Here is a 27,104-nt window from a genome sequence, read left to right as displayed (position 1 = left end):
GTAATGTAGACATAATGGCACTGCATTGTACCTCCTGGGGCACTCCCACACCAGGGTGTGGTATCTGTATCTTCTTCCATCTGCAGCCTCCTCCTGAGTGATGGTATTCTGCAGATCCTCTCTGACCTTGCACCCAGCAACAGCATGGATATTCCCAGAAGGACGCCAGGGTTGTTTGTCCACAACATTGTGTCTGCAAGGACACCAGGCCATGCAGGTGTGAGCAGGGTGGCAGGATGTACTCACACACTGGGCACCACTCCTACACATAGGGACATAGGGCACCCTGTGTAATCCTCCAGGCAGCTGTTACAGAGGATGTCAGTCCTGGGGCTGCACAGGAGGGAGGGGGAAGACAGCAGTGGAAAAGTCTATTTTATTTAACACCATGAATGGCAGGCCAACAAAATCATTAGAAATAGCACAAGAAAGCAATATATATGTATTTTTTTTCTTCTTCTGGAAGCTATTGACAGTGTGCACGTGGTAGGGGAATGAAGAGAGGACAAAAGGCAAAACAAAAAGCTGGTACCAATGTACCTTCAGCAGCAGAATAAGACTGTCTGAGGCAGCTGACAAATACCAAGTAACTGTCCAGGGATTCCTCCTCCCAGAAGGATTCCTCCAGTCACCAAAAAGAAGCTCAAAGCTCAGTGTAAACACCATTTATACTACAAATAGTAAATAAAAACAGATAGAGCCAATTAGTGTAATACATTTTAAAAAAAGGATGATGAATTTAGGAAATTAAAACTGGAGTTTAGGAAAATTAACTGGAATTAGGAAATACACATTGTGTTTAATCAAACTAGAAACTGTGTTAGGAAAGGAGAAATAAAACGATGTGCCTTCCAAAACACAATGACTGGCTTTTTTTCCTGGATGTTACTTTATGACTAAGTAACAAAGTTGATTAGGAGGTAAAGATTAATAAGAGATACATGGTAAGATACATGTTTTGAGAAGTATTTAATAATTGTTCTTGAAAACAATATGATTTTATAAGGTGAGCAATTTTTTTTCATTAGCTTATCATGTCTCAGATGTAATATAACATAAATTTGTAGAGGTTACAGCAAAAGATGAGAAACTGCAGAAACTCATTCAGGTAGCACCGGTAAGGTAGCCAGGAAATAACACGCTGAGCCCATATTACTTCTTCATTTAAGAGATGCAGGTTGTTGATTACTGCCTACTTCAAAGTAATAGAGTGATGTTGGTGCAAAGACTAGTGTGGGCTTCAGGAATATATACAGAGTCACTTGGCGTAACAACCTCTAGAAGAGAATTTTGCAGATAAATAAAGGTATAAAAACTATAAGTCTTGCTAAATTAATAAATAAAAATTATGAATTTGGACAACAGAGTGAATTGAACATGCAGGAATTCAATATTTGGAAGGCAAACTCAAGGAGCTATGTTCTGGTAAGACAACATGTTGTTGCTGTGTCACCGAGCTGAAATTACACTAATCAGAGATCCTGATAACAAATTGTGTCACAACACAACATATATCTTCATTTGTCCAACCAAAAAAAAAAACTTTGTAATTTCTGTGCCTATTAATACTTAGTAAATGGACAAGATTTTAAATATGATGGAGGATTAAGAAGCTACTTGAAGCATTGCCAGATATTCTACACTGAACTGATTTCTCAAATGTGAGATAAAAGAGTCAAGTGATTTTTTTTCAAAGTTTAGCCTCTGATGAAAGATCCAAACTCAGAACTGCTGAACTTCAGAACGGTATCTTAAAATCCAGACAGACTTCAAGAGAAATATTAATTAACATGAAATAATGAGCAGAACCAAAGCAACAAAAGGTGCATTTGATTCTGATTAAAACAAACAAACAAACAAAACTGCTGGCTGGAGCTGCTGCTGCCAGCCCTAGGCTTGGACCTCCAGGCAGGAGGGAGCCTGCACATCCCCTGCTCACCTCTGCTTTGGGGGAAAGGCTTCCTGGTGCCAGCTCCCATGCTCTGGCTGTGCCCTGCAGAGAAGGGCCTGGCTCTAGCTCCCCAGCACAACGGGCAGATGGGTCCTGCCATGATGCCCCTGTGCCAGCCTGTCTGGCCCTGCTCTCTGTCCGTGTGCACAGCCCTGGAGCTGTGGGCCTGCAGGCCCACTTCCTCCACCAGCACAGAATATCCTCCTATTCCCCTTGTAAACACTGAAAGCTTTCTGCAATGAACGAATAAATAAATAAATAAAAATCAAAGACATAAATATAGAAATCTCCAATTTTTCATTAGTTCTGTGTGTATAGGCAGGCTTTTTGAAGCACCTTGCTAAACAGACCTATAAATAGTCACACTCTGCTGTTTCCCTGGACAAGTATGACCCGCGGCACAGAGGAATTCAAAGTCACATGCTGCAGCACTGTGACCAGCAGAGCAAAGGGAGCTGCTGTGACATAACAGGAAAAGATGGCTCAGCGCTCTTCCACTGACATCAGTAAAAATAATCAGTGTGTATGTCGCTTAAGATCAGGAAATATGCTGAAAGGAATAAATCTCCTGCATGTTAAAGGGCAGCTCAGGTGTCATCCACATGTGAAAAAGTCACAGAGCCATGTGCCGGTAATGCTGACAGAAAACACACCCAGCAGCTGGAGGAAACAGGACTGGTGTCGCTCTGTCCTGCTTGTGACTGCACGACATCACACAGAGTTTATTTTGGAGTTTTCTGTAGCTTGAGCTGCTCCTCACTCTGATTTTTGCTTTTGTGTGAATATGTGTGACCACGTGAGCCGAGAACTTTGTTCTGGCACTGCTACCTTAGGTTATGCAACAGAAAAAGGGAAAACAGTTGTAATCCATCAGTTCTCTGTGTCTTTCTCAGCTGTAAAATTAATACAACAGCTTTTCACTTTAAGAACGGGTAAAAGTAACAAATTGATAGTTTCTAAATGGTTTATCTTCAGATCTTCAGACATCTTTACTAGAGTGCAACAGCGATGTGTGAGAATGATGTATTAGGTCACTGAGCATCAATTTGTACTGCCTTCAGGTGCTCAGGACACATTCCACCCCAAAAAGGAAAACAATAACCCCCCATTGCATAGGGGTAGGGGAGTGCAGGTAAACTCCCATCTTAGACCAATTTTTGCTTGACTGTTTTAAAAGAGGAGAGGCTGCAGAAGGACACACGCCTCTCTCTACTCACTCATTTTGCTGCAGTTCACTGTGACATGTGACAGCCTCCCAGGGTACTGTTGCCAAATGCTTGCACCCCTCTGACCAACAGCTGGAAACAGCCTCCTTAAAAAAGCCAGCTCCTCACCCCTGGGATATTTTGTGCTTGTGGCAGAGTCTGGGAAATCCCCACACCGTCTCTCACTTCCTCCTTCTGATCAGTAAATAACATACACAGTTGCCTTAGGAAGGAAATAAACACTTTGCAGATAATTCTTCTTATTAGATTTCTCCAAGCTGACAAATGTAGGATCTGATACATTATTACATGATTCACATTGTGCTTTCATTGACATTTTCTCCAGTCACCTGACAAGCAGACAATGTACGAATGCACAGTATCAGATCATTTTTCTTTCTTTTACAAAACTTAAAATTTCTTCCCAGTCTATTATTTTGAGACATTGTAATGCAAAATGGAGCTATAAACATCACTATTTCCCAAACCTGGAATTAATTTATGTTATGTATGTCTAAAGTCAAAGCACTTGTAACTAAAACTGGGTTTGCTTATGGTTACTAGAAATGACAGTTCTAGGACTGCAAACAGTACCAAAACAATGATGAAATGCTTTACTGATGCTTTCCAGCAGACAGTTGTTCTAAATATCTCTATATCAGCTCTCCAGTGGAAAACTGCAGTTGTTACAGTAATTTAACCTAGCTATGACCAACACCAAACTAATGATTTTAATGATAATAATAATTATTATTATTTTTCCATATTGCATTTTATTTTCTGCTGCTTATTGCACTGCCTGTTAAAATAACTACAGATTGATTATTTTCAAGTACTCACTTGGTGGTAATGCAGAAATGGTATTGCTCTATATAGGAAAACAAACAAACAAACAATATTAGTTCTATTTAGGAGATATAAAATCATGATGAATTTCCAGAATTGTAAAAATCTTGTAAACCAAAGCGTGGTAAGCTTTTGGTTTAGTCATCAAGCAGTGAAATCTTCAAAGTTTTATATCTCTTCACATTCCAAGTAATCATTGCTGACTGCCATGCATTATGAAAACAAGCCAAGTAACATGCAATAGGGATTATTCACAGCCTCCCTTCTTTTTGCTCGCAGATACACACACACATTCACATGTGCACAAAAAAAAACAACCCTTAACAGGCAGACATGAGAGTTACATGTAACATGGCTGTCAAGTGCAGGAAAATGTTTCCTAGACTGAAGACTGAATTTTTAGCCTTCTGACTGATGAATTCTACTTATTTGTTATTTTTAGTTCATTTTCTTTCCGAACTAGTAGATTTAAACACAGAACGGGATAGACTTTATCTGTTGTCTATCAAGCATACATTTCTCTCCTCCTGGAGAAAAGCTGAGTCTTTTTATTTTTACTTAAGGAGAAGTAAAATTTGAGCAAGCTACAGAAACAAACAGAATGGATGTCATGCTTCTCTTTCATTTTGTGTCTGCATTTGCTATCAGTTCCTTTGCAAAGTCTCTCATGAAAAGCAGAAACTATATACTTAATGTGAAGTTCAAACAAGAACTCCCTACAGACAATGGTATTGATAAAGCACTACGCATCAGTGCCAATGAATCAGAAATACTTTTGGAATGTAAGTTCAGCAGTTAACACACAGGATAAGACACTGGAATTACAGAACAGGAGTGTACTTCCACTCCTCCAAGACTGATTTGTCTGCAATGCATCTGACAGCCTACCCTAACCGGTTACAAGGTTTACATGCACACTGACTGTACTTGCAAAGAAAGCTCTGCACAGCTGTTTGTACTTGCTGTGTTCACTTTTTAACATCTGTAAGTCTGAAGATTTTGTGTTTCAAATAGTTGCCTGTAAATATGACAGAATGTGGAAGGAAAGGCTGACACGCCCTTGTTCAGATCTGAGTCTGTATACACAAGGCACTCTAGACTAACATTTGGAAGGACACCTGCTTCCTGATGACTGCTCTTATTTCATTTCTCTTTTATTTTCTCTCAGGTGTACGATTCTGCTACAGCAGAATCCCTCTCGTTCAGTGCAGCAAAAATACCTTATTTAACCTTCTGTAGGGGTAGAAGTGCACCTTCCAGGTGTTACACCAGCCTTTCTTCATGCACTATGTCCCACATCCTGGTGAAGTCCTTCTGAATCATTGCAATACAAACAATAAAGAAAAATATCTTCCTTCTCATCTATATATGCCAGTGAAATCTTCACTGCTCTTGCTCCTGAACTCTCTGCCAGGCAGGCAGCTGTCCTGCTGTCTGTGACTGCACACATCTTCCCCCTTTCAGTCATGTGCTGTCTGCTCAACCAAATGTCTGTGTGTGCACAACTACCAGCACCATCAGGTAGCCCCTTATTTCAACAAAGCACCATAGATAATCCTCTGCTACCCTTACTCTGCAGGGATTCTTATTTTCCTCTATACATTTTTTGTGCGCTGACTTATGCAATTCCACCTGCAAATAGGGGCTAAAACAGAGGCAGAAATTTGCAGCTGTCCATGACAACCAGTCTCTGGGAAACCAAGTGCTTTGTATAGCGAAAATATTTTCTAATGAGCGCCTGCAATAGAACACTAACATTCATGTGCAAATAGCATTGCGCTCCAGGAATAACCAAACTGTAAAAGGAAAGATATATGACACTTCTTAGAGCTTCTCCATAACACATGGTGTTTGTAATCATTTCATTCTAGCCCTCTGAAGTGTTGATCCCTCTTAACATTCACTAGAAACTCATTCAATGTGACAGGATAAAGGCCTACATGCTTTATAAAGCTTTTGGTCCCATTCAGTTGTTTAGACAGGGATTAAAACTACTGCAGGCAATAGCAGAGTGGTAAATATTGACTCAGCAGTAAATAAAATCAGTCCATTCAGGTGAAGCGTACAGTATGTGCTGGGGGAAGTGTCATGAGAAAACAGTATTGCTTTTGGGCAGATTAAACAGTTTACATCACAAAACCACATACTGCTTCAGGAAAGTCACAGTCTTTATTAAACAACAACAACAACAACAAAAACAACAACAAAAAACCTGTGAATTTACAGTTACAGCAAAAATAAAGTAAGGAAATTACACTTTTGTTTTTAATACGTTTGAAAAGTTATCTTCAGCTGCAAAACAGATGGAATTTCATACTGTTGGACAGCTTATTTTATCCTAGAATCATAGAATCATGTAAATTGGAAGGGGTCATTAAAAGTCACCTAGTCCAACTCCACTGTAATGAACAGGGATGGGGGCATCCAACACTTCTCCGGGCAACCTGCGCCAGTGCCTCACCACTCTTACCGTAGAAAACTTCTTCCTTATATCCAATCTAAATCTATTCTCCTTTAATTTTAAACCCTTTCCCCTTGTTCACAGCAGACCCTGCTAACAAGTCTGCCCTTTCTGTCTTATAGCCCCACTTTAGATACTGAGCAACTGCTCTCAGGTCTCCCAGAGGCTTCTCTTCTTCAGGCTATACAGCCCAACTCTCCCAGCCTGTCCTTGCAGGGGAGGTGTTCCATCCCTGGGATCATTTCTGTGGACATCCTCCAGAAATACCACTTCAACATATCTCAAAGTATGCATATTTAGATTTTAGATCCTGTCCAAAATGGTGTTAGAAAATCAGACAAATTTTTACTTATAAAATTGAATGTGGTTAATAACCATTTTCTCTCATAAAAAACCAATTTTTTTTATTGCCAGTTAAAGAAACCCAGATGTCATATATATGATCAAGACGAGAAAAACAACAAATTTAATAGTTCTTTTCAAACCTCTTAAGTGTTCCAGTTCAGAGCTTTCCATGTATACCACTAACAGTGCTGGCAAAAGAGCAAAAAGTGAGACTATCTCCTGAAGCACATGCAAGTGAAGAGGTGGAGAATCATTTGAGGGTAAAGCAGCTTGTACAAATGGCTTGTTCCTCAGCAGGCAAATAAACAAATCTACTATTTTCAGACTCAGCCTGAAATCTTCTGTATCTCAGAGAAAAATAATAGAAAAAAATAGACTCACTGAATAACTTAGAGTTTACATAATTAGGACAAATACATTCTGGTAAATAGCACTGCATAATGTATACTCTAATAGCCTCACCTGTGAATATTAAGTCCCATAGTATACACAAGTTCAACACCAGTAATGTCTGAGGATATTCTTCAAGGACAGATGCAGGGCTCCAGGTCCACACAAAGACCAGTTGAACATGCATCTGTATGATGGTGCTGAAAGCTTCTTTTTGTCACATCCAGGATGCTGGAAGAAAAGGTGTCCCATGTACAATGAGAGATGAAATAGAAAACTGAATGACACGTTCATGTACTGTTTTGAAGAGACAGGACTCCTGCAGGTTATACAGGGTTACTTTTGATTTCATTAGTGATTCTATGTAGCAGTGTCATGCTGAAGCCCTGCCGGCCTTGACCTGGCTTCCTGCCAGGAAGGAGCCAGATTCTGAATGGCTTTGTTGAGAAGGCAGAAGGCTTGAGCCTTCCACCCATACTCTGAAAGAACACTGTACAAAGCTCAGGGACAGGTCCAATCTCCCTGCCAGATCACTGTTTCTAAGCAAGCTGTAGAGAGTTTTAAAGGCTCCTGTAAAGGATGCAAAAATAACCAACACGCCCAAATTAACATTTTCTAAATTACTGGTGATCACAGGCTATTTTATAAATTAACAAGGAGCAGACTGATAATGTACTATCCAGCAACCTCTATGTGACATTCTTCAAAAGCAGCTTTAAGCTCAGCCTGTGAAAGGAATACAAAACTCTGAATACGAATGGAAATTTCAAAAGCTTGTAATTGTCAACTGTTAATTTGCAAGCCCAAAGGATCTAATAATGGATTTCACCTTGGAAACAACTACTGAAGATACTTCAAGCTTGTAAAATGGAAGCCAAAAGACAAATAAGGATGAATAAATCAAAATATCTTCACTAATACCTTCTATGAAAGGATACGTCAGTGCATCTTTTCTTCACCAGGTAAAGGTTATATCAGAACAGGGATGTAAGTGAACCTAGTGCACTGCAAATGTTAAGAGAGGTGACATGAACTGTTACAAAATTTCTTTCACCAAATGAAAACAGAACAAAAAGTAAAAAACAAATGTCACTGTAACCTGAGGGCTAGGGATGTAAAATGCAGGGTACTAAGGAAATAAAATAAAATAAAATAAAATAAAATAAAATAAAATAAAATAAAATAAAATAAAATAAAATAAAATAAAATAAAATAAAATAAAATAAAATAAAATAAAATAAAATAAAATAAAATATAGTATAATATAGTATAATGTAGTATAATATAATATAATATAATATAATATAATATAATATAATATAATATAATATAATATAATATAATATAGTATAATATAATTAAATTTAAATTAAAAAAGGGAGCTGTTTCCAAAGAAAGGTTTCATAAATTTGTTGTCTGTTTAGGATGACACTACTAAATGCCCATTTTTATATATTTATACATTTTATGTTTTCCCAAGATGCCATGCAGTGTTTTCACTTGTTTACATTGCTAAAAGCCATGAAAGCCAAGAAGAGAATCCAGCACGCCTCATTATTCCCACTTGGGTACAGAGGGCGAACTTTAGACCTTCGGGATCCCAGCCAGGGGTTTTCCTCTTGACCTCACTGAGGTCAGAGTCTTGCTTCAGGCATCCACAGCCCATTAATACCTTGCAGAAAGATCAAGGGCAAGAAAGACAATGTCAAAGAGTATGTGAGGTGGAACAGTTGTTACTTGCTGGAATGCATTGCTTTCCTAAGAAATAAAGTGTCATGAATTCCATACAGAAAAAAAAATATTTCAGAGGAAAAAATAAAAAGAAAGCTACCTACCTGTTCAGCCTTAGGAAGGAAATAGCATTTGCTAGGACTGTTGATATACTCCAAATGTGCCATTTAGAATACCTGCTTCTTTTCAAAGGTGCATGTGCATCACTGACGTAAGTGAACTAACTGCTGTTAATGAGGGACTTATGGATGATTATTGTACAGAAAGAAGATAAAATATGTATGTCATTGCATTTATGCAAGTGAAATAATTTACAAATTTGCCTTTATTTTCCATTGTATCACGCTGGGTGAACTTAGATTCGCTATGCAGAAATGCAATTGTGACTTTAGAAGAGACATAGGAATATTATTTGAATTTCTCATTTGAACTTCCCTTAAATGTTATTAGAGACATACAAGCAAGATGTGTGAAAACATAATGTGTATATGTATATAATATGTATAAGTATATTGTTTTGGAGCAAAGGTCTGATTTTTGCTGAAAATGTAATGACTTGTCCAGAAGATCAAAAAGCACATCAGGCACTTTCAATATCGTGTCCATTCAGAAATGCTGAAATTCTGTCAGCCTTTCATAAGTGACAGCCACTGTACGTTAAAAAGAAGTGGTGACTGTTTCCTCTCTTCTGCTGATACTGAAAATATTTTGCAGTGTTACTTTAAAAAGTGTTTTTAAAAGGTAAAAAGCAAGTGCGCATGTGCAGCAGGGCCTGTGAATCAGTTGCAATCAGCAACTTCTACAGCTGTAAATCTAAGAAGCTAGAAAACAAGATTTTCTGAAGTCAGAAACAACACATAGGATTGTCTTGGTATTTTGCAATCCTCTTGGTCAAATTCAGCACCCTTTGCACATCTTCTAGGCACTTCTCTCAGTGAGAGGAAAAACAAATGAATTATTGGACAGACAGTTGGCTCAGAAGGTGAGAAAAATATCCAAGATAACCAAAATAACATAAAAAAACATTTTTGTTGTGGTTATCAACATTATGGGATTTATTTATTTATTTATTTGTTTATATATACATATATTTACAACACATGTTATATGTTATTTCCTCTTGTGCGAAATTGCACAGGTCAGAGTTGAAAATCATCAGTACCCAACACTGCAGTACATTTTTGAGCAATACTTGAGCAGTTCAGAGATTTTACAGCAGAAGAGAGAAGAGTCACTGAACGGAGGGAACTGTGCTTAAATCTCACTGCATTCCCATGCTGAGAAGTGGAAGATGTGCAGTGGCAGCTCTGGGATCAGCAGCATGGAGCAACAGCTCAGTACACAGACTGGCTGCTGACAGCAATGGGTGGGAAGGGAAGGTGGTAGGAGCTGGAAGGCAGATATCAGACTCTCGCTCTGTCCCCAGAAGAGAGCATAAAGTCGATGTCCATTTTGTGACAAAGTAAAGCAAACAAAGAAATCTGAATTGTCATAAAGACCAAACCTAATTATGAAGAAACTGAGAAGTTCCTTGTTTTCTTACCATATCAGCACGCTAGAATGTATCAACTGTAAACACATAATACTGTACTGTAATAAAATGTAGATTAAATGTCATATATCAGTAAAGCCCTTGCTTTCGCTTTTTTTTTTTTTTCCAACCTCATCTCCTTCTATGACTGGGTGACCAGACAGGTAGATGAGGGAAAGGCTGTTGATGTAGTCTACCTGGACTTCAGCAAGGCCTTTGACACGGTCTCCCACAGTATTCTCCTAAGGAAACTGGCAGCCCGTGGTGTGGACAGGTTCACTCTTCTCTGGGTGGAGAACTGTCTGGAGGGCCGTGCCCAGAGGGTAGTGGTTAATGGAGTTAAGTCCAGCTGGCGTCCTGTAACGAGTGGTGTCCCCCAAGGGTCAGTTTTGGGGCCCATCTTGTTTAATATCTTTATTGATGACCTAGACGAGGGAATTGAGTGTATGCTCAGTAAGTTTGCAGATGACACAAAGCTGGGAGGATGTGTCAAACTGCCTGAGGGTAGGGAGGCCCTTCAGAGGGATTTGGATAGGCTGAACAGCTGGGCTGAGCTCAATGGGATGAGGTTCAATAAGACCAAGTGCCGGGTCCTGCACTTTGGCCACAATAACCCCATGCAATGCTATAGGCTTGGGGCAGAATGGCTTGAAGAATGTAAAGAGGAAAAGGACCTGGGGGTGTTGGTTGATGCTCGGCTCAACATGAGCCGGCAGTGTGCCCAGGTGGCCAAGAAGACCAACAGCATCCTGGCCTGTATTAGAAATAGTGTAGCCAGCAGGAGCAGGGAGGTGATCATCCCCCTGTACTCAGCTCTGGTACGGCCGCACCTCGAGTACTGTGTTCAGTTTTGGGCCCCTCACTACAAGAAGGACATTGAGGCCCTGGAGCGTGTTCAGAGAAGGGCAACAAAACTGGTGAGGGGTCTGGAGCACAAGTCTTATGAGGAGCGGCTGAGGGAGCTGGGATTGTTCAGTCTGGAGAAGAGGAGGCTCAGAGGAGACCTTATTGCACTCTACCACTTCCTGAAGGGGGGTTGTGGTGAGGAGGGGGTAGGTCTCTTCTCCCTGATAAGTAATGACAGGACGAGAGGGAATGGCCACAAGTTGCGCCGGGGAAGATTTAGATTAGACCTGAGGAAGCATTTCTTTTCTGAAAGAGTGGTCAGGCACTGGAATGGCCTGCCTAGGGAGGTGGTTGAGGCACCATCCATAGCGCTGTTCAAGAAGCGTTTAGATGAGGTGCTAAAGGACTTAATTTAGTAGTTGGGTAGAGATAGTGATAGGAGGATGGTTGGACTAGATGATCTTATAGGTCCTTTCCAACCTTATGAACTTATGAACTTATGAACTTTTGACATTTGGTCTTCCGAACAATCCCGTCTTCCTGAAACCACCATCAGAAGAAGGTCCAGGAGCGTTCCACTGTCATCCCAGTACCTGGCTGTCCTGTATGTATGGAGTTGATTGTGCATCTGGATGTGGTTTAGCAGGGTTTCTGCCCTTCCTCATCCCATGCATTGTGGAAATACCCTGAGCAGGAAGGAGTGCTAGCTAGCTGTGGCTGGGCTGGTTCTCAGCCTAATGCACACATGCGTACATAACTCAGTCTCACTCAGAGTAGGGTGGGTGATAGGAGTGTATTTCCCGCACAGGAAACAATGTCTAGTTGAAGAAATACCTGTAGTGTGAGAAATTGGATAGACTTTCCTCAGATCAGAACACTAGGTCATTTCCAACCTTGCGATTCTATGAATCTATGACTCGTAAAGCTAGACTTAAACAAATATTTATTTTCATGAATTATTGCAGCAGGCAGTACCACCATGTGCTTAGCGCAGATACAGGGCTCATGTGTCCAGTTCTGGGCACCTCGGTACAACAAAAAGACACGGATCTCCTGGAAAGAGTCCAGCAGAGGGCTACAAAGATGACAAAGGGCCTGGAGCTCCCCTTATGAAAAAAACACTGAGTGAAGACTCAGAGGGGTTCATGATCCATGTCTAGAGATATCTAGGGAGCGGGACGTCCCCCCGCCCTCACGAGGACGACGACGCGGACACAACTCCTACCCACACAACAGACGCCACACTGAGAACGGAACGCAGGCGGAATTCTCGCGAGAGGCGAGGCGAGACGAGAGGAGGGCGGGCCCGGCGCCGCGGCGTGGAGGCTCCGCCCCGCGGCATGTGCCCCTTCCTCCAGAGCCCGCGGGAGGAGGGAGGGCCGGGTGGCAGCGGCGGCGGCCCCCGGCAGCGCTGGGCTCTTAGCGTGTCGTCATGAATCTACACCAGGTGCTGACGGGGGCCGTGAACCCCGGGGACAACTGCTTCTCCGTGGGGAACCTGCACGACCAGCCCTTCACGGTGAGTCCCCGCCGGGGCGCGGCTCAGAAAGCAGCTGCGTCAGGTCGCTGTCGGCGCGGGGCTCAGCGCGGCGGGGCCGAGCGGAGGCGGGACGGAGCGCGGCAGGCCTGCTCTGCACCTGGGGAACGCGTCCGCAACTTTCCGCGGGCGCCGATGGGAAGATGGAGGCGGCGGGGCGGCCCGCGCCGTTACATAAACGTCGGCCCGGAGGAGAGCTCGGCCTGCGGCTTTGGGTTCGCCCCTCAGCTGCTCCGTCACTGCCGTTTTGAAAGCAGACTGTGCGTGTGGGTGCGCCGTTCACCCCGTGCTGTCCCCGTCCCGTGCTGTCCCCGACCCGTGCTCTTCCTCTTGCCCAGTGCCCTGCGTGTCGCTGCTCATCCCCTGCAGCCGGGCTGGCCTCGCCGAGTCGTTTTGGCAGGGCCAGGTGATGTTCTTGCTTCCAGAGAACCCGCATCTGTCTATAGAGGAGACCTAATGAAGTTGGAAGAGTTGTTCAAGGAAGCTGTTGTCACTTCACGTTGCCGCTGTGCCAAGCTGTGTGATTTTGGATATCCAGATACGTAGAAGACCCACGCGTGGTGGGAAGTCATTTAGTGAGACACCAAAGTTTGCTTTACTTCACCAGTGTTGTGGTAGTAAGACATGAACGGTGGAAGCTTCCCATTTTGACATTATTGTTTTTTTTGAGGGGGAGTAGGTGACGTTTGCAGTGCCACTGAAGACCTCTCTGCCTGCTGCAGCCTATCTTGTAGAAAGTGTTAGAATTCCATAAACGAGGTCAAAACAGTTATAAATCTCTCTTTAGGGAGAAAGAAGTGATTGGAGAGAGCAGTCTTTCACTGACTGTTTTTATGGTCTCTTGTCTGCAAGAACTGTTTGATATAACTACTGAGGCTGTGTTTCCTGTATACACACTGCTTTTGATTTGGTTTTGCCCTTTTACTCAGAAGGTTATTAATGGTTTTCTTTTCCTCAGATTTAAAATTGACAACAGAAATATCTTGTCTGGTTGCTTTTCTTGTTTTTTTTTTTTTTTAATTGTCATTCATCTTATAGCACTGTATTCTCTAGGTTGTTCAGAAAGTTGAACAGGTGAAAGAAGGGTTTTTCTAATTTTTTAAAATATTTTTTAGAGGGAAACAGTAGGCTTAACTTTTAGAATGTGGAACAAGAAAATGGAGAGCTGTTTTCCTGTATCTGAAATAGTAATGAAATATGAATAATAACAGGGAAAGGGAAACACAGCTCTCCCACCTATGCCAATTTTTGTTGCATGTGTGAGGATTGAAACTAGATGATTTTGATGTAATTAATGAAGGTCAGTTTTCTATCTTTTTATTAGAAGCTTTTAATGCTTTTATTCCTAGTCTACATTTTTTTTTGTCCTTTTCACTGGAATTGCTTTTTTAATTTTTTTTGAGTGAGTGAGAATTTCATGTTCCTAAAGTTAGTAGAATGGCTGTGTGAAACTTCCACTTCCAAACATGTAATAGCAGTATTTCTCAGCCTCAACTATCACAGAATAATATATAATCTTTTTAATTGATCTATCTTGTTGTGAGTCCTGTCATCTTAGGCTTTTGAACTTGGTTCTTTTTATGTATTAGAGACATAACCACCCTTGAGGCACATCAGTGGTAAAAGTGGCTATGAGGAGCCTTGTGAGGTGCCTCAGATACAGCAGTTCAGTTGGCCAAACAGAAGAAGCAAGAGGAAAGATGACTGTAGTGGTAAGCTTTCAGTGTAGGAGAGGAGAAGAGGCCATGTTTAGAGATCTCCTGTATCCTTCTAAATACCGTCCATTGGTCTGCTTCATCTGGGAACTTTGCATGTCATTAGGTGCAGCACAGAGTTCTGCACTGTCTTTGTACTCTGCATCATCATCCCATATATGTTTGCATGCTCCTTTTACCTATATAAATATATATAATTGTATAAATAACTATGTGTATGTATACGTACTTTTAGAAATAAACCTGTGAGTGGTAGCTGAAATAGCAGTGTGGCAGTACACAGAGTTTGAGAAGTGCTGTGCTGTGCAAGGACTCTTGCTCATTTACTCTTACTATGTTAAGACTGGAGTCTGATTTACCAATATTTCTTTCTAAGAGTTATGTATGTTGGACTTCCACTGTAGAAAGAAATGACAGTGTTTCACATAATTGCACAAAAAGCTAACATGCTTTTTGCACTGTTAATATCAAAATTCTAGAATCACAGATCCTGTAATGGCTTGGGTTGGAGGGGACCTTAAAGTCCATCTACTTCCAACTCCACTCCGTTGGACAGGTTTGCCAGCCACTAGATCAGACTACCTAGGGCCCTATCCAACCTGGCCTTGAGCATGTCCTGGGCTGGGGCAACCACAGCTTCTCTGGGCAGCTCATGCCAGTCTCTCACACCACTGTCTGAGCAGAGAATTTCCCTTGTCCTGTTACTACAATCCCTGGTAAGGAATCTTTTTTCATACGTAAAATCATATTTCTTTGGAGAAGTTTAACAAGTAAAAGGGGATGTTTGATTAGGAGAAAAAAACAACAACAACAATGAATGGTTAGAAATTTTCTGAAAACTCTCTACACAACACAGAGCAATGTTTATTTTCACAGACTCAAAACATATTTCACTTCCTAATTTCAGGCTTGTTTTGCTGTGTCACCAGCTAGTGAAATCCATTTTACCCCAGCTTGAACTAGTTCTACCTTGGTTTTTTGCATAACGAAAGAACGAAGTGTTGTTTAATAAACATTCCAACTGCATGATAATGTAAACAGTCTCCTTGTCTCACTGTGTAAAGTCATCTTATTTTAAATATTCTGAGACTTTTTTAAGGTGAAATTTATTTTTTCAGTTCACTTAAATTCGACTTTACAACATATGTCTTCTTAAAGCAAGCAGGGTATATTATTTTTTTTAATATATTTAAGAATTTTCTAGAGATTATGAACGATGAATGCTCAGTATGGCAGTATTCTTTCGGACATAAAATGCACACGCATGCGTACCAAAAGAACCCACACCAACCCATCTGCACTAATAGAGATAAGCAAAAATGTAGATAGGAGGTGCTTGTACTCTGGAACTACTTCTTGCCATGAGAGAAATCTCATTAGCATGTGTTGAAACAGAAGTAAATGACATGCCAACTACTGTGGGTAAATCCTGCTGTAAGAAATAGATAAAAGTTGAGTAGCTGAGAGAATTCATTTTTGTTGTATGTGAGACTGTTAGGAGTAGAGGAAGTACCCATTACATCTGAGCACTGAGTTCCATTCATTACTCAGTGCTGAAATACCTTGTACGGTTTTCTGTGCTAAAACAATCAAAAAAAATGCTTCTAAGTATAAAACTAGTCCAGAAGTTAGCTTGGTGCTCTTGTTTTCATTACGTGTATTTTTAAGTGTACTACTGCTTAGGAACTACTATCTGGATTGGTGCCTGGGCTGCTGTAGATGCCTGTGAGAATAGTTTCACAGAGACTGCTTGAAAAAGCCAAGTTTGGGGGCAGGGGTGGACAGCTTAGGTCTGTCCCCTCTCCTAAGTATCTAGTTAGCCAGACATGTAACAGGACTGGAGGAGATGGGACCTGTTACAGTTACATTTAGCAGGCAGCTTAGTTACCTATTCCATCGTGTTTTTCTTTTGAATGTTATTCTACCTTCCCTTCTATATGCTTTGCCTTTTGTCCTAGCAATAGTATTTCTCCTGTGGGTTAACATTAATGTCAAAAGTAACCTCCTGAATAGTAGGTGTCCCACCTGTTGACTTCCCTTGGCCTCATTGAGTGAATAGAAATTGTCTTGAGAAGCATATGTATATAGGTTGCTCTGAAAGTAGTGCCTCCTATTTATTTGAACGTAAGCTACAACAGTGCCATAGTAATGCTGTTTGATTAAACAAAGCTGTTTTTCAACACAGGCACCACCATTAGTGATGCATCTTCATCAGTAGTGAATAGGATCCTGCATGCCAAGCTTGTAAAAACCTGCACCAGCATGGATGAAACACACTACCTGCTGCCTCACTGTGTTCACATTTGCTATTTGGTCTCAATGAATGTTCAGAGGCATTGATGAATTGTCAGTGGATGCAATTTTTTCTGTATGGAAGAATTCAATGACAAATCGTTGTTCTGTGTGCACTTCCACGTCAGATGCTGTTCTGTCAGAATGCCCTACTGCTGTCTGTCTGTCTGTCACAGCAGAAAAATATTGGTGGGAAGGTTAACCTCTGCTGCTGTGCCTCTGATGTCAGAAGCCAACATATAAAATAGGAGGCATTACTTTCGGAGCAGCCTTCATTCAACATATACTGTAGTTTAATGTCTACAAGTAACAAAACATTTTAGTTTGTAATGTTTCTTAATAGAACATGGAAAGGAGACCAACAAAACCATAAAAGCAGTGGGACATTTGACTTCGTTTTTGTGAGACTAATGCATTAATCTGATTGGATGGAAGTAGCTGCCATCCGTAGTGAGATCTCAAGGTCTCTGTCAGAGATTTTGGATAAGGTTTCATTTTTCCTGCCCTTCGTCCTTGAAAACAATTGTTCACATCTGTGTGCCAAAAAGCAGTGACATGGATGAGATGTGACTGTGAAGAGAGAGTTATTTCTCTTTGCTAAAACAAGGTTCACAATGGTCTGGCAAAGAGACGTGATGAGATTTTTGAACTGAATATCTGATTGCCACCACGACAGCATGGGGCAAGGGGCAGCTGTATTGCCAGCTCTGCTGGGCCATGTGCAGGCCACAGGTTGGACATGTTTGTTCTAAATCATCCTCCTTCTGCTCAGCTGCGGTTACATTTGGAAGCTCTTTGAAAATGTGTATTTGTTTTTCAGTTTTGTCTTACTATCTATAGGGACAGATGTGCTCTGTGTTTTTAAGAGCTACTTCTGCAGCTTGCTAGGGATTGGGCAGTCAGGGTGATCAAGTATGTACTGAGATATCTGAATAGACTCATGTCAGAAGTGATTCTTTTTTTACGAGATGTAAATTTTTTTATGAGAATGGGGAGATTTACCAAAATCTAAGGATAGAATGACTGTTTGTTTTTTTTTTTTAAGAGAATGAAGATTCTAAGAAGATATTTGTTTTACTCCAGCCAAGCTTGGAGGATTCCTGAGTGCATTTATAATTACTTGTTTGAACAGGAAACTAGTGGAATGAAATGATGTTCTCCAAATGTTCTCTTTTATTTAGAAACCTCATCCTTTATTTGGCATTTAAAAATAAATAAATAAGCACAAATGAAATTGAGCAAGAAATGAATACCATCAGTAAAACAATATTGTTGCTTAAATATAGATGTATACCTCTTGATCAAGAATTTATATTCATGAAGGGAAAATTTCCAGCAAACACTGCATCTCTGGTGTTTGTTTACCTCTTCTATCTGCTGCTGTTTAGCACAGCCTGAAGTAGCGTGGCTGAGTTCTTACTGTGTTTTGATCTCTTGTTTATGATAGATAGATGAATATGTGAGTTCTGAAAGACTCTAATGTTTGATAATTACTTAAGAGTTCTTCCAATGCAAAATCCAAATGTACTTAGGGTTATTTCTTTCTCTGGTATATGAAAACTGATGGAGCTCTTGATCCAGTTAAAACGTTTAGTTAACAGCCTTCGGAATAGCTACTAGTGATGTGCTTTACTATTCACACTCCTTCTTAAACACTTTGGTGGGAATGCTGTAACTCTGCATGATCTCAGGCTTGCCTGTGAATGTGGAAGGGAGAGAACCAGCTGGGGATCTATTAAGGGGATATCAGCTGGGATCTATTAAGCCTATAAGGTGCTGATGGGTCTTAAGAAGGTCTTACAGAAGAGGTGGAGGACTTTGTGCAGTATTTGGTGCTTCATTCTTCTAAAAACTTTTCTAATAAAGCTGTCTTCTCTCTTTAGTGAGACTTGTAGTTTCTTAAAATTGCCTTTGTATGAAGCAGTAAATTCAACAAAATGACTTTGGGAAAATATGTATATATTGTACTTCTGAGTAGCCTTTGCCTAGTAGGCTATGGATTTAATGAATGAATCAGCAAGTGAGACAGTGAAATCAGAAAAAAACAAAAAACAAAAAAAAAAAAAAAACTTTGAGGAATAGGTTGAAAGTTTAACATGTAATTGCAAAGTGAAAATAATCACTTCAAAGTTCATACATAAAATAATACTAAGTCTCTTTTGAAATGAGTTTTAAATCAGAATCTGCAGCTCAGTATATGTATTTGTAATAACTGATCCTTTTTTGACTGCAGGAGCCGTGGCATTTGAAACTCCTTGCAGCTGAAGAGAAGGCAGGATAGGATAGGAAGGGGTGCCAAAAATGACCACTAGTAAAAGATCAGAAGATCAGTTTGGAGAAGTATTCTAGAATCACAGAATTGTAGGGGTTAGAAAGGACCTCCAAAGAACATCTAGTCCATCTAGTTCAGAGCAGCTCCCTAGACTGGGTGGACAGTTCTTTCACCTGTCAAGTTCTTTTAAGGGTGGTTTGATGATCAGCAGATTGGAAAAATGAATATTGGTGGAGAATGATCAGTTTACTGAGTAAGGTTGTTTTTGTGAAACATCACTGAACATACTGATAGGCAAATTGGCTTTCCTCTGAAATATTTTTTTCTTGTTTGTTTGATTTAATATATGCAATGGTGAGATATTCCAAGTACATGTTTGGCCAAAAGTGCTCTTTAACCTGAAACATCTGAAAGTATGACCATCATGTTTTGAATTTGCAAGTATGGTGTTACAATTTTCTGCATTTTTTTTTTTTAAGTCTACAGGGTATTTTTTACTGTATGTACTAAAAATAATGGGGCTGATTGGAAGGGCTGATCCTTTATGTCAGTATGCTGCAGATTTCCATCTGAAATTCTTTGTTTTGCTCTTGAATCTTTTTGACCAGTAACTTTCTTTCACAATCAAACTTTGTGTCTCTTTTAGTGTAACTGTTGTTGGTGCTCATAATTCTACTAGTAGCTTCCTGGCTTTTATGTCTTTGTGGTTTTTATTTTTTTCTGCATTCCTTGTTGCTGGACTTTAGTACTTGAAAGCTATATTTCATATAATATAATATATAATATATATTATAAAATATTATATTATAATTATATATAACATTATTATAATATATAATATATTATTCATATAATATAGTCATATTTCATCTATAAATATCTAAAGAATGGGAGGCAGAGGGATGAGACTGGACTCCTTCTCAGCAGCATGTGGCCATAGGATGAGGGGAAATGGTCACAAACTAAGGCATAGGATGTTCCAACAAATGTGCGTGAGAACTTCCCAGTGCAGTGACGGAGCAGTGGCACAGCTGCACAGAGAGGTTGTGGAGTCTCCTTCTCTGGAGATGTTCAAGACCCACCTGAACAACTACCTGTGCAACCTGGACTAGGGAGCTGCTTTGGCAGGGAGTTGGACTAGATGATCTCTGGATGAGGTCTTTCCAGCCCCTACAGTTCTCTGATTCTGTTAAATGTTTATTATTCATTCTATTTTAATATTTGCCTAACTTCTAATATAACTCACCTAAAGATAGGAAGAATTATTGGACTTTGGTGTCGGAATACTCATCAGCTGTCTCTTATAAATATGTTAGTTATGTCTAATTACTTAGTGAAAATATGAACTTAAAATGAATCCATGGAGTGCCAATACCATGAGTCTCAGCAGGACTGAAACTTTAACTTTTCTAAAACTAAGCTTTGTTCTGTTTCCTCCTTCTGCAGTTTGAATTTTGCTGAATTCTTCATACCATCTTTTCTTCCCGTTTCCAGGAAATTTAGCCTTTTTTAAAAAAGTTTAAGATGTCTCTGCTTTCGGTCTAGGAAATACATTACTTCAAGTGCTCTTTGTTTTTCACTGTTTTTTCATCTCTCATACTTTTTTGTAACTCTATTTTGTCTCTTCTATCTTGAACATTTTTTTTGTTTCTGATGTTTTATGGTGGACTTCAACTTCGGTTGCTTGATTGAAATTGTAGATATGCATTTGATCTTTGTAAATGTGTCTGTTGGGTTTTATGTAGATAAAATACACAAGCTACACCATTTAACTGATGTGTTTTAAATGGCTATAGCTTTATTAAATTCTGAGATTCTGCTTTTTCTGTGATTTTTTTTTGAGTTTATGTTTGTTTTGATTTGTTTTTGTTTTGTTTTGGTTTTAGGCATATGCCTCAGGATGTGATATTGTTGTATTAGGGACTGACTTTGAAAGATTACAGATAATTCCTGGAGCAAAACATGGAAACATTCAAGTGGGATGTGTGGACTGTTCAGTGCAACAGGGAAAGGTAGGTCGTGCTACTAATAATATTCTTGGAATATCATGTGAGTCATGGGTGTCCGGCATTCAGACTTGCATGGGCCACACTGAGTGAACATGAATCATCTTGGTCATGTATAAAATATTTAATATAGTTATGCATGTAAGTAACAATTTATTTTATTTTTTATATATTTTTTAATGAAAACATTAACAAAAACCCATCAAGTAGTGGGATGTTAGACCTTGTTTTTCTGAAACTAATTCACCAGTCTGTTTTAAGTTGTTGCAATTCTTAGTGAATTACCAAGGTGTTTGTCAGAGATTTTTTTATTTCATCCTTTAAAATGGCTGTTAACACTTGTACATATTGCCAGAAAGCAATAACATGGATAAGACATGATTGCAAAACAAGGGATAAGTTTCTCTGTTAAAGGAGTTACAAAAGTCTAGTAAGGAGACATGATTAAACTTTTGAATTGAATATCTGATCTCAACTCTACATTCAGTTTGAAAATTTGCAACTAATGTATTTATGTTGACTGAAAATGTGTTTACCTATATACCCAAAAAAGTATAGTTTTTTCAGCCGTCTTGAGACCTATCCTTAAATTCCTTTATCAGAGTGGATATGCAGGAGTGCATATTTTTCACTGTTCACCGGACTGTGTTCAGGCAATGTATCAAAATGTAAAAAAGTATCTACCATAACAGAAGTTAGCACTGTACTGTGCCCTCCCTGCATCCTGGTTTCACAATTTGTTGGTTGTTGAGTGATGAGTGCATTCCTGGGGCAGGGCTGGGCCAGGCCACTCAGCAGGAAGAGCTTCTACCATGAATTCAGGAGGTGGGCTGCAGTATGGGCTGGGCCTGGCCACGTACTGTGTGTGGGTTGGATATGTCTGTGTTGAGAACTGTCTCAGAAGAATGGATGCTTTCAAGTTATGACATGTATACTAGAGTGAAGATAAAAATGGCTAATTGCTTTATCTCTTTGTTTTTGGTAAGCACCATAGTAAATAAGAAATAATAAGCATAGTAGACAGTAGAAAATAACATGGGGCCATGTAGGTAGATGCATGAAGGAAAAATAAAAAGACTAATGGTGGGCACAAATGTAGTTTATTCACTCTGGGTTCACATTCCTCAGTTTGGTCATTGCCATGCTTTGACGTGTCAGTGACTGGTAGCAGATGAGTTCTTCCACAAAAATAATTTCTGTATCATAGAAGAATGATATATCAAGCAATTCATAAGGGATTAAAATTATTTATGGATAGAATTTTCCTTTTTTGTGTTCCCATCTTTTATTTTTCTCAAGTAGGTAAACTGGCTCAAAATACTGTATTTTAGACACTGTTAGGTTTCAGATTCTTCTCAAAGATGTCTATCTTAGTTGTTCTGTTATGATAAAAAACAATGAACCAGGTAGCTTTGTCTATTGAGATGTCACAGTGTGGTTAATCTCTTTACCAGTGAAGCTGGAACTGTGGGTACATACTGCCTCATGGAAAAATGTAAGAATTTTTGTTATAATTGATTCCCTTAAGCTCTAGTACAGTGATAGCATTAGTATTTTGCACATGTGGGCTTTCAAGTTGTTGACAACTTTGGTTAGATTCTGGTGTCCATCCTGAGGTGAGATCTCTGCATGTGTTTACACCGCTTTGTGTTTACGTATGAAATCTGTGAACGATGAACTAATTGATCAATTTCTAGTTTTTCTCCTAAAGGAAGGCTGCTGTTTAGCATAATCTACAAATAGTAAGGCTTTACTCTGTATAAGAATCTCCATCATTCTCCATATGAGTGACAGAGTTAGTTTGTAAAAAGACTGTTAGCAGGTTTACAGGCTGGTTTGGCCTGATTCTGTGGCAATTGGGGTGGGGGACCCACAGACCCACGCCCAGGGAAGAGGAAGAGGGAAAGGGAAAAGGGAAAAGAGAGATGGACCTAAAACCAAAAAAACAGCAATGATCTGAGGAGGAAAGCTAATTTACTAAGTAAGATATTGGAATGCAAAATTACACAATATAATACATTATAATTGGAATTGAAGCTACTAAATCAAAGAAAATGTGAGGAGAGAGTGTCCGATAAACCAAAGGCCTTATGCTAACGCTGAAGGCGGACGGCAGCGAGCACCCACTGCTGGGTTGATCCAGAAGGGAAAAGAGAGCGTCTCGTGACACACAGACAGCAGAAAATGGAAAAATGCAAAGCAATGCAAAGTCCTCTGGGGCATGTAGTTCTTCTCTTCTGAGACAGGTATACCTGGAGCAGTCAATGTTCCGTGGAGCTGGAGCATTAACTCCTTAACTCTCAGTGCACTACATGATATTATGATGTGGAATACCAACAACAAAAATCATAAAACTGTGACAGAAAGTAATGAGTTCAAATTTTTCTGTGTTTTGGCCATCTTAACCTAATTCTAATTTACTGGATAGCTAATGCATTGTGAAGCTACTTTGAAGAAGAAACAGCATAGTAGTTGATGTTTGATCAACCCCTTCCTTGGCTTTGAAGTGTTGAGAGGATTATGCCACTGTCTTCTCACTTTCTTGTCTAGTTTTGGGGATAAACTTCAGTTCTCATTGTCAAAGGTTGAAACTGTGGGGTGAGGGAGGAGGAATGTATGAGAATTTCTAATTTCGCTACAAGGACATGCATTTATCAACAGTGATTTGCATGAAAATGGCTTTTACAAGGAAGACTGTGTAATTTTAGGCCACTGAATCTTTTTTCCCCTGGTGCACACAACTTGATATGAACAATTTATTTGGAGTGAGTACTATACTTGTTCTTCATTCGCACAGTGAAAGCTACAAGCCTCTTTTCACTTCTAATTAATATGAGAATTAAGACCAAATCTTTAATTAAAAAATGAAAAAAAAATCGAAGTGTGAGTTCTATAAATATGTGATAATGAGCAAGAAGATAGTGCTAGCTTCAGATTATTTTAGATATATGATGAAAGTTTGTTTTTTTAGGTGTCATAGCTGTTGACAGCACTGTTACAGTATATATGAAATTTAATTTTTTTAGCTCAGTATTTTACTAATGTTAAAAAAAAACTAGAAGCTAATTAAAATTTTCATTTAGCTTACATGCTAATGCTTCTGCAATTTAACTGCGGAAAATTGTAAGTGAAAATGTTTTAACACTTTATCATTACTGATTTATTATCAACTGTTAGTTTGAATATGCAAGCTTAGTTTTCATTTCAGGTTTTGTGATTTCATGAGCTGTACTTTCTTTTTTAAATATAGCAGTCTGTGGTTTCAGGGGAATTGATTGTTTTCTACAGTTTAGTAGCGGGTGATAATGTAGCTTGGTAAGAGTTACAGACAGCTCATGAGTGAGGAAAACTAAGAGGCATTCTGTGCAGTGTGGAGAGCAACTTGGGGAAAAACTGAAGTGTATAAAGAAACTATTTGAATTAGACTGAAACTTCATAAAATGTGAGCAGTTCTATTCCTAGTTTGGACAAAGCAGTGAGAGTGGACAGAGTTGTTGCCCTAGAGGCAGGTGCTTCATTCTTGAATGTTGACACAAGGATGGTGGTAACCTTTCTCTTAGAACTAGGTAAAGCTTTTCTACACTTGACTAATAAAAGGACTTGGGAACATAAGACAAGTTTGGTTTCCATCTGAGCAATTATTGTAGTAACTTGGGAAGTCCTTCAACATGCAAAACTCCATTATTCCTTTCAGTGTCATGCTACTTGGTGAGGACAAATAAAAGTACCTGTATTGCTGCAGAACCCTATGAAACTTCCAGGGGGTAACATTTGGTATGCTAATATTTGTCTTAAAAACCAATGGTACAGTAATAGGCTGAAGATCTATCCTCACTTGGAAAAAAAATAGGAAAAAGAAAAAACCTAATCACTATGATTTTCACATAGACATATATGTTGAGATTTTGAATGGAATTACTGGAATAAAAAAGTGAGTTCCTTAAAGTGATTTTGAGATGGCAGATATTAGTCTTAGGAATAAGGAAAGGTTTATTTACACATTTTGTAACTAATGAAATTATTGTTGTCATTTACAGGTCAGGCTGATAGCAGCTTACATATAAAATATATTTATCTCTTTAAAGAAAGGCAACTTTTGAAACCAAATCTACAGTTTTAAAATTTAGTTTAAAAATATTGACAACTTAGGCATAATGCTATAGTTTTTCCTTTAAATTTTTCTGTCTGATGTTGAAATCTATATGTTTACAAAGCAACCCTGCCTGTCTTTAATGTTACTTTTAAAAGTAAGGGAATTTCGTCAGACAGAATCTCACAGAAATAAGAAACTGACTATTACATGATGTCAAAACTGCATATCTTAATCCTCATAACATCATGCATTGTGTGCACATTCAAGATGTCCATTATCAGCATGACCTCTTCAAACTTGCAATTTCTGCAAATCTCTGTATCTTGGAGTAGTTTCAGGCAACATTGTCTTTTGAGGATTTTAGCATGAGAGGCCTTTCAGTTAGGGCTATAGGATGGCTTCTAAGGGACCTTTAAAGATCATCTGGTTCAAACTCCCTGCTTCTAGACCAGGTTGCTTAAAGCCACGTCTAGCCTGGCCTTGGACAGTTCTCGGGATTGGCAACCACAGCCTCCCTGAGCAACTTGTTCCAGAATTTCACAGCCCTCTTAGTGAAAATTGGACTCCTCATGTTTATACTGTCTACTCACTTTTAGTTTAAAACCATGATCCTTGTTTCATTGCTACATGTAGTTCCTTGTTTAAAAGACAAATAAACAAACAACAAAAAAAAGAAACAACGCCATCTTTTTTACTAGCCTCCTTTGAGTACTGAAACGCTTCACTGAGGTGTCCATGAAGCCTTCCTTTCTTCAGGCTGAAGCCAAATTGCCTCAGCCTTTCTTCTTAAGAGAGGTGCTTTAGCCCTCTTACCATCTCTGTAGCGCTCCTGTGAACCTGCTTCAGCAGCTTCACATCTTTCATATGCCGGGGCCCCCACACTTGTGTTCAGTGCAAGTGGGACCTTATGAGAGCGGTGCAGAGGGTGACAGTCTCCTGCCTTGCCCTGCTGACCACTCCTCTTTTGTTCCAGCCCAGGATACAGTTTGCTTTTTGGGCCACAGATGTTCTCTGCCAGCTCATGTCCAGCTTTTCATCCATCAGAACCCCCAAGTCCTTATCAGCAGGGCTGTGTCCAATCCATTCACTAATATTTGGGATTTCCTTGATCCCACTGCGCAGGACATTACACTTGGCCTAGCTGAACCACACTGGGTTAATGTGGGCTTTCTTCTCAAGCCTTTTCAGATTCCATTGGGATAGCATTCCTTCCTTCTGTCATATCAACTGCACCGCTCAGCTTAGTGTCATCTGAAAATTTGCAGAGGGCACACTCAATCTCTCCATCTCTGTCTCTGATAAAGGTGTTAAATAGCACCAATCCAGGTACAGAACCCTGAGAAACACCACTCATTGCTGATCTCCACCTGTCTTTGAGCTGCTGACCACAGCTCTGTGGATGCTCTCCAGCCAGTTCCTTACCTACCAAGTAGTCTACCCTTGAAATCCATGTCTCTAATTTAGAGACAAGGATATTCAGTTATCTTTAGTCCCTTCTAACAAAGTCAATTATACTTAAAACATAATGGCAAGTTTTAGTTTTGTCTCAATTCAGATTTGAGGTGGCTGATACCATTGATAAAATAAGTTTTTGTAGTAGCAGTACTGTCTATACTACAACTATTTGGAAGCATTTTATGTAAGCATTTACTAACTATTCTGATTTCATGTTTTCTGGATAGGATGTTCAACTTTTGTAGCTTGAATTTTCTAAATTAAGATTTTATTATGTAGCATGTTAAAATGGTGGGGAGGTCTATGAATGCACTCTGAACTGATGGTGTTTCTATTTCTTCGACTGTGAACAGGGCAGACTACTTACATGTTAACCTATGATAACCTAGGTATGAAAAACGAGCATACTGATGGTGGGAGGTTGCTCC

The 27,104-nt window shown here is 39.5% G+C and overlaps 1 protein-coding gene across 6 annotated transcripts in view; it reads left to right on the top strand.

Annotated features, from left to right (window-relative positions):
- Positions 1 to 12,660: 12,660 nt before the first annotated feature.
- DMXL1 (Dmx like 1) overlaps positions 12,661 to 27,104 on the top strand; it is a 77,764-nt gene continuing 63,320 nt past the window's right edge. For all 6 annotated transcript variants that reach the window (XM_065744285.1, XM_065744289.1, XM_065744288.1 and 3 more), the window contains exons 1-2: positions 12,661 to 12,825; positions 21,009 to 21,134. In XM_065744285.1, coding sequence (XP_065600357.1) covers positions 12,739 to 12,825; positions 21,009 to 21,134 — 213 coding nt within the window. In that variant the 5' untranslated portion in view covers positions 12,661 to 12,738. The remainder of the gene's footprint in view (positions 12,826 to 21,008; positions 21,135 to 27,104) is intronic.

This window comes from Cyrtonyx montezumae, unplaced genomic scaffold (assembly GCF_038088225.1).
Source record: "Cyrtonyx montezumae isolate F1298 unplaced genomic scaffold, pur_monq_1.0 scaffold_30, whole genome shotgun sequence".
NCBI classification, from domain to species: domain Eukaryota; kingdom Metazoa; phylum Chordata; class Aves; order Galliformes; family Odontophoridae; genus Cyrtonyx; species Cyrtonyx montezumae.
This window is presented reverse-complemented; position numbering and strand designations above follow the sequence as displayed.